Source organism: Kryptolebias marmoratus, linkage group LG3 (genome assembly GCF_001649575.2).
Source record: "Kryptolebias marmoratus isolate JLee-2015 linkage group LG3, ASM164957v2, whole genome shotgun sequence".
In the NCBI taxonomy this organism is placed as follows: Eukaryota; Metazoa; Chordata; class Actinopteri; order Cyprinodontiformes; family Rivulidae; genus Kryptolebias; species Kryptolebias marmoratus.
Window position 1 is genome coordinate 24,600,736 of NC_051432.1, and position 13,878 is coordinate 24,614,613.

General features: G+C 39.9%; 1 protein-coding gene across 1 annotated transcript in view; it reads left to right on the forward strand.

The window, feature by feature from the left end:
* The window catches only part of xylt1 (xylosyltransferase I), an 89,637-nt gene that overhangs the window by 55,704 nt on the left and 20,055 nt on the right, over window positions 1-13,878 (forward strand). The window contains exons 3-7 of the mRNA XM_017416903.3: window positions 486-658; window positions 794-996; window positions 6,914-6,994; window positions 9,850-10,066; window positions 10,446-10,622. Of these exons, the coding sequence (XP_017272392.1) occupies window positions 486-658; window positions 794-996; window positions 6,914-6,994; window positions 9,850-10,066; window positions 10,446-10,622 (851 nt within the window). The remainder of the gene's footprint in view (window positions 1-485; window positions 659-793; window positions 997-6,913; window positions 6,995-9,849; window positions 10,067-10,445; window positions 10,623-13,878) is intronic.

A 13,878-nucleotide genomic window follows, 5' to 3' on the forward strand; every position in this document is an offset into this window, starting at 1 on the left:
TTAGTGACACAGAGAAGTCGCGTCTTCAGTTTAGACTTCGTCAAACTTCAGGTCTGTCTTGGCCGGGACACTCTCACAAGTTTTAATTTTCCTGGTTAAACAAAGGCTCAACTGAATAACAATAGTCACTAATGACAAAACAATAAACATTTATTTGTAACATTAAATTTACTCATTAGGAATATATTGATCACCCTGAAACTTTGCACTAATATTATTGCTTTTATACTTTGTTTGCTAGTGTTGAATTATTTTTAATAAATGTAATCAGCAGTTTTACATTTACTCTTTTTGTTTCTGATTAAAAAAAAAACCTTAGTTGTTTCCTTTTAAGTATTAGATTCATGGTTAGCTTCTTAGATCATTTATTTGGTTTTGTAATTTACCATGAATAATGCACAACCCCTGAGTTTTACCAATGAAAAATAAACTTTGTACTTCACTGGTAGATAAACATATAAACTGCTGTCTTTAAATCTGTGCAGGTAAAGCAAATGTGAACATCCAGTGGGATGAGGATTCTACTGAGAGCTTTCCATCCAGACCAGTGAGGATAGTGTTTGTCCTTGTGATTCACGGACGAGCCTCCCGCCAGTTCCAGCGCCTCTTCAAAGCCATCTACCACGTCTCTCACTACTATTACATACACGTTGACCAGGTGAGTCTAAAATCACGTTCTGCCTCTTGATACATGAGGCCAGCCAGGAAGCTTCCTTTATATAAATGCAACTCATTTACAAATCTAATCTGTTAATATCAGCCAGAGTATTAATCACTTGGATCTTTCTTTCAGCGCTCTAACTACCTGCACCGGCAGGCACAGGTCTTGGCGTCCCATTATCCCAATGTGAGGGTGACGCCATGGCGCATGGCCACCATCTGGGGAGGAGCCAGTTTGCTGACCATGTATCTGCGCAGCATGGCCGACCTGCTGGCCATGAGAGACTGGAACTGGGACTTCTTCATCAATCTCAGCGCTGCCGACTACCCAATCAGGTGACAGCGGATGACCTAATGTCTCAATAAAGGGAGGGTAGAGGAGTCTTAAAGGGAAGATAGTTATGTGACTTTCTTAAGAAGCATTCAGTAAAGATCTGAAATCTTTACTTAGAACATGGTTTTCCTTGCAAGAATGCTGCCACTACAATACTGTCCTGCTCTCAGCCAATACAGAAGAAATTCAATACACACTAGTCTGAGCTCCTGTGGTCAACTGTAAGCTTTAAATACAGTCAAACCAAACAGATCAATGAAGTAGAACCTCTGCTTTCTCAAACACTATTCATTCATACCCTTTCTTCCCAGAGCCCACTTCCTTGTGTGCACTACATTGAATAGGTTACATGTTGAACTGATTGCAATTTAATTGCCTAAGGTCAATGCCTATTGACTTTCCAGGCCTGTTGTGAACTGTACGGTTCAAAAGCCCTCTCTGCACTCAAAACCATCCCACTTAGGAGGCTGTAAAATGTAATTAAAAGCTGCAAAGTCCACATGAACAAGACGTGAAGTCATGGAAATAGCCTATTGGAGGAGAAACTAGTATGAGTTTATGGTCCTTCTGGGAGTTAAGGGTCTGCTGGGTTTTTGATGTAGCTCTGCAGCAGCCAATTAAAATCCTCCTATTAAGGAGAGAGTTATCTCCTCTACACAGCCAGATGTCCACCAGTTGAATTTAGACAAGCTGTAATGGCCACTGGGTGAAAAAGATCTGATGACTCCACAGCTGGAGCTAAGATGCTGGAGCAAATGTGGATTTGGTTCATGGGCGGGTTCGGTCCTGTTGTTTTAGTCACTTTTACCATATTAATAAATGACACGCAGTCACACGTTTGACTCTGTTTTTGCATCTCTGCTGTGTACACGCCTGAGTTTGTGTCTTGCAGACTTGTAAGCTCAGTGTGTCTCAGCACGTGTTTATGTAAACTTGTGCATATTTATCCTGTCTAAACGCCTGTTAGGCTGTCTTTGTGCCTGATTAAAGGTATCTGCGAGTGTGTCTGGACCGACACGCTGTTTTCTTCCCGTCTTTTGCCTCCTCATTTGCATGGGGGTGATGTTGTTGAGAAAACGGCTGACAGTGGAGGTTTTAAGCCCCGTCTGTTGGGAAACAAAACGATTGATGGAGCAAAAGAGGGAGCCGAGAGGCAGAAATGACAGGGAGAGCCGGAGGAGAACGAATAAGCAGTTAGAGAAGGGAAATGAGAGGGAACTGCGTGTTTTGGATCTGTGCAATATAAAAATATGGAAATTGCACTCTTGTATCTTTGCTTAGCAAGTGCATTTCCAACCACAGCTCGGATTTAACAGAGTCTGTGAAGAGTGTTTAAAGAGTTGAACTTGCAAATCTGGTCCTTTTTAAGTGTCAGGTCTGAGTTCAGGCCACTGCAAGAACCAGCCCCAATGTTGCTAAAGTGTCCACGAGCAACAAACAATAACCCATGCAGGGCTTTTTTTCAGCTGACAATTCTTTCTTATCTCTTTAGGAATGAGATCTGGAAAAAAAAGGCACTTTCATTTAGAAATAAACACATCAGCACTACTTTATTGATAAGAACTTACTAGCACCAAAACATATTGGATTAAACAGATGCCTCCTGCTTCACTGCAGATTTTCACACAACCTTTGACATGTCAGCTGGTGAAGTTTGGAATCAAACTAGCAACTTTTTAACTGAAAGAAAACCACTGAAGATCCTGAGCTACTATCTTTGCGTTAAACTAGAACTGTCCAACATGCATGACTGTTCCCTAAAACTGCACCAGTTTTGGGCACAGAATGGCTCCTCGTTGTAAATGTACTGCGTTGGTGCAGACAGGAATGTGGGGGGCTCCCCGGCTCTGTACCGCCTGATTATTTCTGTTGTTATCAGTGGAACTGGAGACAAGCATTATTTCCCCTCTAATTCCCTGATAGTGTCTGTCCTGCCGCATGGATGGCTCTCAAAGGCAGTCCTGTGGGCGTCCACAGGGAGATATACCATGTGTGTTCGTGTCGGTCTCTGTGAGCCTCAGTCCAAAGAGGCCAGAGGATGAGTTACATGTTTCTCTGTCAGTGAGCTCGCGCCGCTTTCCCAGCTTTCATCTATGCAGTCTTCTTGCTTTTTAGCTGTTTTTAAAGACCCCTTTATAGACTTTCTGGTGTGTTTAATAAGTTTCAGTTTTGATTATCTTATCTTCTTGACTTATTTGTGTTTAAAAGTACTAAAATGGTGTTTGTGGATAGGTTATAAACAATTAAAATCTTCTGTGTGGTAAATAGCTCTTGGAACGACCTCAGTTTGGAGGAATAGTGTTTATATCCTAACCAGATTGTCAAACTAGAGGGAAGTGTAAGTGGTGCCAATATCTAAAGCCTTGCCCACGTGGAAACACAGTTTTTCCAAAATGATCTATTTTTGTCGTTTCTAAATTTTGCATATTCAAAAAAAAAAAACTGATTCAGTGTGGACGGTCTCTAAGTGGATTGCTGTTCTCTTAAAACAATATGAATCTCAAACATTTCATAGTGGTTCTTGCAAACCACGTTTTACACATTTTTATTTTATCAAAAATATTATCCTACCAGAAAAGCCACAGGCTACAGTTAGCTCTTGCTGCTGTTTTGAGCTTGCATATAACCACAAAATTATGTGTAAATAATTACATAATGCAAAACCAACGGTGGTGTAAAGGGTTATAAAATAGCTTTCACATGAGCTCCACTTCGCCTCATTCAGACCAGCTATCTCATCAATCCAGTAAGAAATAAAATATTTCTCCAAATTGAGGTCAACAGGTGATGTTCATAACATTTCCACAAAACCCCACTTCCAAAAAAAATCTGATCTATTAGTTTAACTTTACTCTTAAAGTGATGTTGGATTACATTCCCTTCTTTAAAAATTAAACATTTATTACAATTTAGTACTTTTAAACAAATTTTTTGTTTGAAAAATGCTCGTTCATGAGCTCAGTCACAGCCCTTTGGAGTAAATATCAAATAAAATTAAAAGTTTAGGACATAACAGTAAGGTTGTGTGTGCTCACGTATATGTGCGTGTGTGCATGTGTGTGTGCGTGTGTGTGTGTGTGCGTTTGCTAGTGTGAACACCACTGTGAGACAGAGTGGCTACAGGCCTGACAGTAAGCAAACTGCACCCAGTGGACAGGGTGACCACTCAGGTGGCAAATCTGGAGCTTGACGTGAATTCCCCTGGTTTAGTGTTTGTGCATGTGTGTGTGTCTATATATGTGTGTGTGTTTTTATGCCCACAGGCATCTGTGTGTCTGTGTGCAAGCACGGTATTCTGTATTGTCACAATGTGCAGACTAACAGCTACACAATGTGTGCAGGGGAAGTCGAGACAGAGCACATCATCAGTCAGGCTTTATGGCTCAAGACCTCCTAAGATAAGCCCCCCAGGCTGTGAAATTGCTCCTTCAAGGGAAAATGACATTAATATGCACTTGTCCCTCCCCCCACTGATCCTTGAGCCTCACTGCTCTTTTAGAAAGACAAGCCAAGCCATCATGAAAGGCTCCACCGCAGATGAAATGTTAGAGCCATTGACTGGGGCATAGCCTGCAGAGCAAAGCTTTTAGCCTGTCTAGCCTGTGTATGAGGAAGTAGACTCCTCTACAGTGTTAGAGCAGCATGGAGTCATTCATCAAAATCATGGATAGCACGTTCTTTTGTATAATCCTAAATAGCTTGAACAGCTTGAAGGAACCGAAGGACTGATACTGGGAATGGCCGAGGTCTTTAATTGATCGCTATGTGACTCAAAACCCTTCAACATTTGCTTTCAAACCTCAAATATTTCTCTGCAACATTTAAGTCCCCCTCTGCTCAGGAATGTGATTGTGGCATTGTTCCTTTCAATTGGATTTGTGACATGATATATGTGCCGTTTGGAATTTAAAAGCTGGTTTCATCTACAGACGAGGAACGTTTCTCTGTGCTCACTTAAAATGTAAGATTTATAGGTTTGCTTATGTGGCATTATAAATACTTTAGAAGCCAGTTGTGGTTCAGGAAGCAGTTTACATAGCTGTGATGTGGAAGTTTGAAACCTTAAGTGCAAAAAAAAAACTGGGTGTTTTTATTGGTATGTTTTCTCGCGTCTCTTCCTCATATCTCACTGATATCCTCATTACTGGACACAAGAAAATAAGCCTAGTTCAAATTTCAGAATTATTGCCATCCACAGTGTTTGTTTCTATTAGATTTATCCCTCAAAGACACTGCTGATCTGCTTAACAAGGATTCAAATGTGGCACAATCAGAATATATAGACAATGGCAGTAAATAAATAATTTTTTCGACCCACTTTGAAGCAGCAATAACAGCTCAAACACAAGGACCAATAAAGGGCTCCATCACTCATAGAAATGTTTTTACCAGTCCCTTAAAGTAATCATGAAACAGTATCTTTCTTTATCTGTTATTTCTGAGTGAAGCTGAAATCTGGGTCAGTGATATTAAAGTTTTATCACATGTAGAGTCGCAGCTACAACAAAGATTAAGTATCCCAGCTTTTAATGAAAACATCATAATGCAGTCAAATAGCAAGCCTATATTTATGTTTATGATCATGTAAGCTGAACACTTTTACTCATGTTAGGGTGGCGTTACAGACTCAGATAAATTTGTTGGTCTTCTTACAGCTCATTGAAACAATGCTCCATTTCTCATGAAAAGTGATTCAGTTAAAAGCAATTATCTAATGTATATCTGTGTGCTTTTAGTATGTGATAGTGAAAAAAAGGCCTTGTTGTTACAATAATATCCTAAAATAGTATGGACAGATTTGTTGGTACCCTTAATGAGTAAATTAATTCTTGCATTATAATCATGTTTCAAACTAAGTGGTTGACCTTGATTAGTATCACAGGAACCCTAAAGATGTTCATCAGACATACAGCCTATTTAAAAGGAACAAACATGTAACCGTCTGGTATCGCTGTGAGCGTCACACTGAACAGAGCAGAGAAAGAGAAGGTGGGAGCAGTCTGTGGAGCTCAGAGAAACGATTACATGTTAAAGCTAAAAGCTACAAGAGTATCTCCAAGCAGCTTCATGTTCCTCTGAACACAGCTGTCAATATCATTAAAAAAGATAAGGTTCATGGGATTGTAACCAACAACCCAGGATGTGGACGCAAGAAGAAATGCGATCCCTGGCTGATCAGACTGATAGTGCAGATGGTAGAAGGAAACAATCCAAAACCATCCGAGCCGAACTCCAAGGTCAAGATACGTCTTTTTCTGATTGCACCATCCATTACATTTTGAATCATAAAGATCTCTGTGGAAAAACACTCAGGAGGCTCCACTAATGATACTAAATAGAAAAAAGAGGCAGAAATTCACCAAAACCCAAAGTTTCAGGGAAAATTTCTGGGACTGATGAGACAAGCTGGAGTTTTTTGGCTAGTTACGTCATGTTTTTTGATTATTGTGGAAGGGTACCAACAAATTTATCTATCAGCTCTACGTAAACAAGTTTATTTTATATCTGTAGTTATAGGTCTTTTTCTGTTCTCAGGTCCCAAATACTAAAAGAGTGTTCCTAGTAAAAAAGATGATGCAACGGTATGATAAAGGTGTCTCTGTTCCAAATCTTTTCAGATTTTTTTTTCAGGGATTAAATCAAACATTTCATAAGTCATTAACATTTTTCCGGTTTAGGTTTCATTTTGTTTCAGGTTGTAGTTTTGTGGGAATGATCTGCAAATTCCTAAATTCTGTATAATTAATATTTTATACGTCATCTTTAAAGCCGGCTTGTAAAAGATGAACTCATTTGGCGTAACTGTCCTCCAAAAGTCATCACACCTATAATTTGTGCTGCAGAATCAGTTTCCCACTGCTAGAACAGACCTCACCAGATGTTCGCAGTCAAAAGTAAATCATTTTCTTTCCTTTTTAGGACCAACAACCAGCTGGTGGCCTTCCTGTCCAAATACAGAGACATGAATTTCATTAAGTCCCATGGCAGGGACAATGCAAGGTAAGATGCAAATTTTGAAAACTGCAATTTAACATCCCACTCAGCAGCTTTCTGCTCGGCTCGATCTGTGTTTTTCTTTTGCTCACTCATGCACACACTGGCTGCACCTACGGCGCACTCCTGCCAGCACGGCGTGGACACTGAATCATAATACAATTAGCTCCCATCTGTGGGCTTCATTAATTAACCTTCTTGGCGGGGTGAGTTGGCGAGGTTGCCGCCAGGGCGTCCGTCGATGCTGACACCACCCTGCTTTCTGCCCCATCACGCCCCGGTGGCAAACCAGTTCGAAACACCCCAAAGTGCAGGGAGGAAAAAAGACCTGCAAGGATGTATGACTCAGTGTGACTCAGCAGCACTTTTGTGTTTATTGTCACTTTATTTTATTCAGTGCTGCAGTCTGATGGGAATGTTGCCGCCATGTTCTCTTTTTACCCCAAATACACGTCTGTTATCTGATGACTTTTACTCCGTAAATGTGTGTGTCTCCGTGAGCCACAGGTTTTGTGCGTCAACAGTCTTTGTCACCATTCAGATTGCAGAGAGAACCGTCTGACCTAGTCAACCTGAATTTGACTCCCTTCATCTAACACTCGATCTGTTCGCAGGAGAAACAGCACTCGTTGTGCATGCAGGGCGTCTGTGCAGTGCAGTATTTAGTAAGCGGCTGGAGCCGTTATCCTGAGGGATTTTTGTTAAAGAAGTCTAGGCTTTTTTTTTAGTTTCTTGAAATTTTTCTTTTCAGCTGACAAGCTTTCTCATTTCAAACTGAAAAGTGCAGAGTTCAGAGGTATAATACTGCTGCAACTTGATCCATTTCTGTTAGCTGAACTCACATGCAAACCCTTCTCCTTTCCTTCCCTCCTAAAGGTTTAGGGTTTTTTGATGGCCTGCTTTACATGAGATATACATAAAGATGCAAATTGGCATGAAACTGTCAAAGAATCAGATTCAAAATTGTACTTTATGTTCACGAAAGAGGGGGTCTCCAAAACGTCTCAACATTTGTGAGGATTCTCAGTTTTTTTGTGTGAGTCACAGAGCCTCATCGCCTTTTTTTTCTCTGAATAGTCACAAACTCATCTCAATTTAGTTTCTGTGAATTCTAGAGCTGTATTTTGACACCTGCACAAGAGCTTTCCTGTGACATAAAACATCTGAGGCTACAGCCCCAAATCACACCAATTACATATAATATTCATTAAAAGAAAACTGGTCTAAATCTGCCTGTCTTCATTTCTAAAGTTTACTCCAGGAGATGAAGTCATAAACGTGGAGGCAGCTGCCGTGTGGGCAGCAAAATAATCTGCATGGCCTGGATTACAGTTTTGCAAGCTATGCACACAAAACTAGGCTGTGATTTTTAAAGACTGGCTGCTCAGAAGTGACCAAACATTAGTGATGGCAAAACGGAAACAGTGTTCTGGTAACCTGTGTGGAACAGTTGTTCTGAAACAACTGAACCACGTTCTGTTCTGTGTTCCATTACGTCACCAACTGTTCCAAAACTTCACAAAACACTGGACTGAATTCAGCGAAACTCAAACAAAAACACAACGATCTCGTTACCTGAGTTATAAATAAGATAGTGCAGCTTCACAAAATGAAAATCCTCATACACTCTACATGTGAAGGATTGTTTCTCGTCTCGTCCCGTGATTGGCAGCGGATTCTCCTCCCAACATTAACAGATATTTCAGATCTCTTCTAACCTGCAGTGTGTTTACAAAGTCTCGCCTCATTAACCCGAGTGTCTCAGCCGAGTCTGGTTTTGGATTGATATCGATGTGGAAGGTGGTAAAAAGCCTCTCAGTCCTAACTTTGTCCAACAAATTGTTTTTCTGAGCGGCCCCGAAAAATACAGATATCCTTCCATTCCATTATTTTCTATTCTTAGAGTTAAGTTTATTTCTTTGTTTATTTTAGTTACGTGACGGGAAATCAAAAAGAATTTCAATGCTATGTAACCATCGTATAAGACAAACTTATTGAATCTTGACTTCTTTTGACCACCAGGTGTCGCTGCGGTGAGGTGCTCCAAACGACCCACAAGATCGAATCTTTTCTGGAACAATCGTTCCAAATGATTCGATCGCTCAAACGTTTCATTTCCGCCATCGCTACCATAAAGATCGCTGGTCGCTTGGTTGCAAATCCTCAGAATTCACTGAGTCTACAATGAAAATTGTTTTGTTTTCTCAGTTGTTTTAGTCCCCAGCTTGTCTCAAACTCAACTCCTCTGTTTAGTGTTTCTTTTTTTCTGGTGAAAAGCTTCCTTTAGACTCTTTTAAACCATATTTCTTCTCTGTCCAAAATATGAACATTACTGTCAAAAAAACAATTTAACAAAGACCCAAACGATCCTCAGGAGGGAGGGTAGAGCAAAACAGAGCAACTCAGTACAGTAATATGGCTTGACTCTGCACACTTTTGAGTTTGTATTAAAAAAGCTCCTTAGATTAGAAGCAAAACATTTTTTAAAATGAAGAAAAGAAGTCTAGTTGTCCTCGATGTCTTGGATGACTCCAACAAGTTGTAGCAGCTTGATGTATATGTACATTTAATGCCTATTTTCATGTTCACTTTCTATTAAATCTAATTAAAAATACACTGCTTTTTTCAGTAAAAATCATATTTAAAAGGAATATAAAAGTGATTTAATTTAGATTTTATTACTAGCGACCACAAGTTGCTTTTTTTTGCCTCAAAGAAGACAAGGTGCACAGCAGACTGCTGTGCAACAAAATCTCAAAACTTTTTATCACTTTAAAAGTTCTGTAAGCTTTTACATCAGCTGAGCTCTGCATAGTCAGTGTTTCCAGCAGTGACAGCAGCTTCGTGTTTTTGTTTGTCAGGTTTATCCGTAAGCAGGGTCTCGATCGCCTGTTCTACGAGTGCGACACCCACATGTGGAGGCTGGGCGACAGGAAAATCCCCGAGGGCATCTCCGTGGACGGCGGCTCCGACTGGTTCCTGCTCAACCGCATGTTTGTTGAATACGTGATCAACTCCAAGAACGACCTGGTCACCAACATGAAGCAGTTCTACGCTTTCACTCTGCTGCCTGCCGAGGTAAAACACAGAGACGCACGACCAGACAGGCTTTTAGGAGTTCACGGCTTCGTGGACAACACTGCTTTGTACTTCTGCTGCATCATTTATTAAAAGCAACTTTCTTATTTCATTGCTGAAAAGTGACTCAAAGAAAAAAAAAAACTTCTGATGATGTGAAGATGCAGACTTCCCAGTCAAACGCAGATGCTGGATAGAAAACAAATTTTTGCAGGGGAATTGAATGTTTATCGTGAGAATATCCTGTGAATCTCCTTTTTGTAGCTCCTGCATTATTTCCTCCTGTGAATTGGATTGTGGAAAAAAATAGATACGTAATTTTCCAATTTGCTCTCTCTATCTTCATCTCCCTGCCCAATCTCTGTTTCTCATTTTTCAGTCGTTCTTTCACACTGTACTGGAGAACAGTGCCCACTGCGAGAGTATGGTGGATAACAACCTGCGCATCACAAACTGGAACCGTAAACTGGGCTGTAAGTGTCAATACAAGCACATCGTGGACTGGTGTGGATGCTCCCCCAACGACTTCAAGCCTGCTGACTTCCACCGTTTCCAGGTAAAAACAGCACTTCCAGTCAACAGAACAGTTTTCTGGTCTACTTCTCTGATTATTCAACTAAAACCAGAGCTTTGGTTGATGATGTAGTCTTAAAATTTTATCACGATACCTTAAAATATTGTGATTAATTAGATTTAATATCCATCCATCCATTTTCTTTACCCATTTCTCCTTTCCAGGTCGCAGGGACCTGCTGCCTGTCTCCAGCCTTGATTTAATATAATAGTTATAAACTTTCTTTGCTTAAATATGTATTTAGGAATAGTAGCAAACAGACTTTTTAGGTTTACTCTTAACACTGTAATGCTAATCTAAAAAGTACATTTAGCTTTGTGTCGCCAGTTTATTTAGTTTAAATATAAAGTTGCAATAGAACAGAGGTGATTTCTCAAAGAGTGAAAATGACATTCAGGAGATCAGATTATTAAATATCTGCATGCTTTTAATCCACGCTGGATTATTATTAGAGCTGCTTATGTTTAAATGCAAATCCCACTTTGATATGAGTGAGTTTCGTAAACCTCATATATAAACCAGCACTGTTATTGTGTTTATAACTGCTTTCGTAAAGCTTTGTTTTGTCATCCATTTTGGCTGGAAGCGCCATCATTTCGTTCAGCATTGTTAGTTTGCTTAAAGAGCACCCCACAACTGAAACACATTCCCACGGCTATGCTTTACAGTGTTTTTTATAAAAGATGTCATTTTATCTTTGTCTGGTAAAAATACATTTTTTTCTTGTCCAGATGAATGTTACTGGGTGTTAAATTGCCTTGTTGCCTAAAGAATGAAGCTGTTGCATGTGGTGGTTGCTATTGATTCAGTGGAGCAATAAGTTGGTAGAAGATTAAACAGTTTGCATGAGGAGTTTCTTATTCTTTCTGCGTCTCTGATTGAAAATAGAAACTTAAAACATGGCTTCAATGATGTTTTAGGACTTGGGTGCTACGTAAATGTGCTCGTTTACTTTAATTTTATTGCCGTTTTCCTACAAATGCAAGAATTTTGAAAAATAAATCTACAGTTCAAACAATGCAATATAACTGGTCTCCATCAGAAGGTTCATTAGATGCATCACAGTCTATGAAATAAAAACTAACCTGCAGCGCCGCCACAACATTGAAGAAAATCAGTAGCAGTAAATTTTAAAACCTCTTGCCCTCAAGAACTGTCCTCACTGTCAATATGTGCAAAATTATGTCTTGATTGGTATGACTCTGAGACAGCAAAAAAAAGCTGCAGTGGTAATTAGGTCCTATTTACCCTGAACGTATGAGAAACAGGAGGTTTAGCTGGCTTATCAAAAGAAACGACAGAGTGGCATTGACTCTAAAACCTCAGAGTAGGTTTAGTTTCACTGTTTGACTTTAAATGAATTCTTTAAAAGTGAAACAAAATGACTCCAAATGTTCCGCCTCAATCCTAGTATCACTTTTGCAATTTTTCCTCATCTGTCCTGTTCTCCACAACCCAGCCATGACGATGAGCCGTGTTCTCCCTCTGCCAAACCCAGCTGTCTCGCCTCAGTCTCTGGCAGATCAGCGCCAACATATTACCCAGAGTTCCCTGGCACCGCTGCCGTCGGGTCTGTTTGGCACCCAGCTCGGTGTCAGTAAGGTCTGACCCTGGGAACAAAGCAGCATTTTCACAAGCCAACCAGATCTTCTTATTAGGAATAAATATCCCTTTAAGGGATCACTTTCAAACTTATTTAGCAATCAAACAGACAAGTAAAGAGTCTTAAATCTGTAAAGTTGGTGATTTTGTAGCTTGCTTGTGGAGGGTTTGGAACAGTACGATGGTGCATTAGTTTTAGTAAATCATAGCTTTTCAGTTTCAGAATAAAAGTCAGCTCTTTCTGATGACTGCACACAACACTTATCTCAACAGTGAATGCTTTATTTTTATTTAAATTCCTGTTTGTAGCCAGGGACACATCAGCCCACAGTTGCTGCTGCATGAGAAAAAGCCGAGTTCCTAGAAATGTGCCGCCATTTGAATGAGTCCTCTTTTTTTCCCTAGCAGGTAACACCAAAGTGTTTTGTACAGTATGATCACCGATAAATAGTTTAGTGTCTGGGGCTGAAAAGAAGCCTCTGTGTGGGAGCCAGGCTTCGGAGGCGGTACATTTCATGATGCCTCATCAACCACACAAGAAACAACATGACACGGACAAAAACGTAGAAAGAAGATGTGGATGAAAAGCAGGAGGAATGCAGAAAACCTGAAAAAAAAGTATATTCAGACAAGAGATCATGAATAGATGTGACTGCTATCGCCCAAATTTACATGCAGATTGCCTATGAGGCGCAGGTTTTTGCTTCCTACCCACCTTTTTAGTCAAATACCCTTGGGTACTAATATTGACTGTAGTTATTGTAATGAATCTGTCTGACACTGATGCCCTGAGTGATTTCCAGCTCCAATGATGCATCCAAAATCCCTTCATTAATACCAAACGCGGCGCGATGTGATTAACCTTTTCAGGGCCTTTCTCATCAGTGCGTTGTGGATAGAACAATCTGATCTGTCAGGGCTTGACTTCGCAAGTTCTAGGACTTAAAAGATGTATGGCTGAAGCCTCGTCGTCTGATAAGAGAGGACGTCCTCGGCTCTGTTAGGGAAAAAGAACTGATGTTACATTTCACAGAAATCATAATAAGCTAATTGTTTTATTGTCGTTTGAATATTCTTTATTACTAAAACATGTTCATCTTGTTGTTTACAAAAAAAAACATAAATTTAATGATCATGTTGCATTGTGGGTAATGTAGGAACCCTGATTTCAGGTGATTTTTAAAAAAATGTTGTTTTGTTGTGCATCTTTCCTCTGCACTGGTAAACAGATAGTATCACCTATTTAAGCACCCCGTGACCTTTCTATTTTATATAATTAACTCTTGTGACTTCTACTGACCCAAAGACTGAGAACTTCTAGCACAGGGTTAGGCAACATTTTCTGCCAAAAGACATTTTTACTTAGTGAAAGGGATTAGAGGGCCACACATGGGCACAATATGCCATCTGTGTCTATCTAATATCAAGGGTGGGAATCTTTAGACACCTCACAGTTTGATTATGATTCAGAGAGCTGTGGTGCGAATATAAAACAATTACAGATTTATTTCAAGGAAATTCGTAATCCTGAGACCTAAAAGAAACAAAATATTTTGCTGTATGCTGCAGTATAAAGCAGTTTTCATCCAAATAAGATTTTGGGAACCATGAGCCAAACTTTTGTGGCAATTGATGT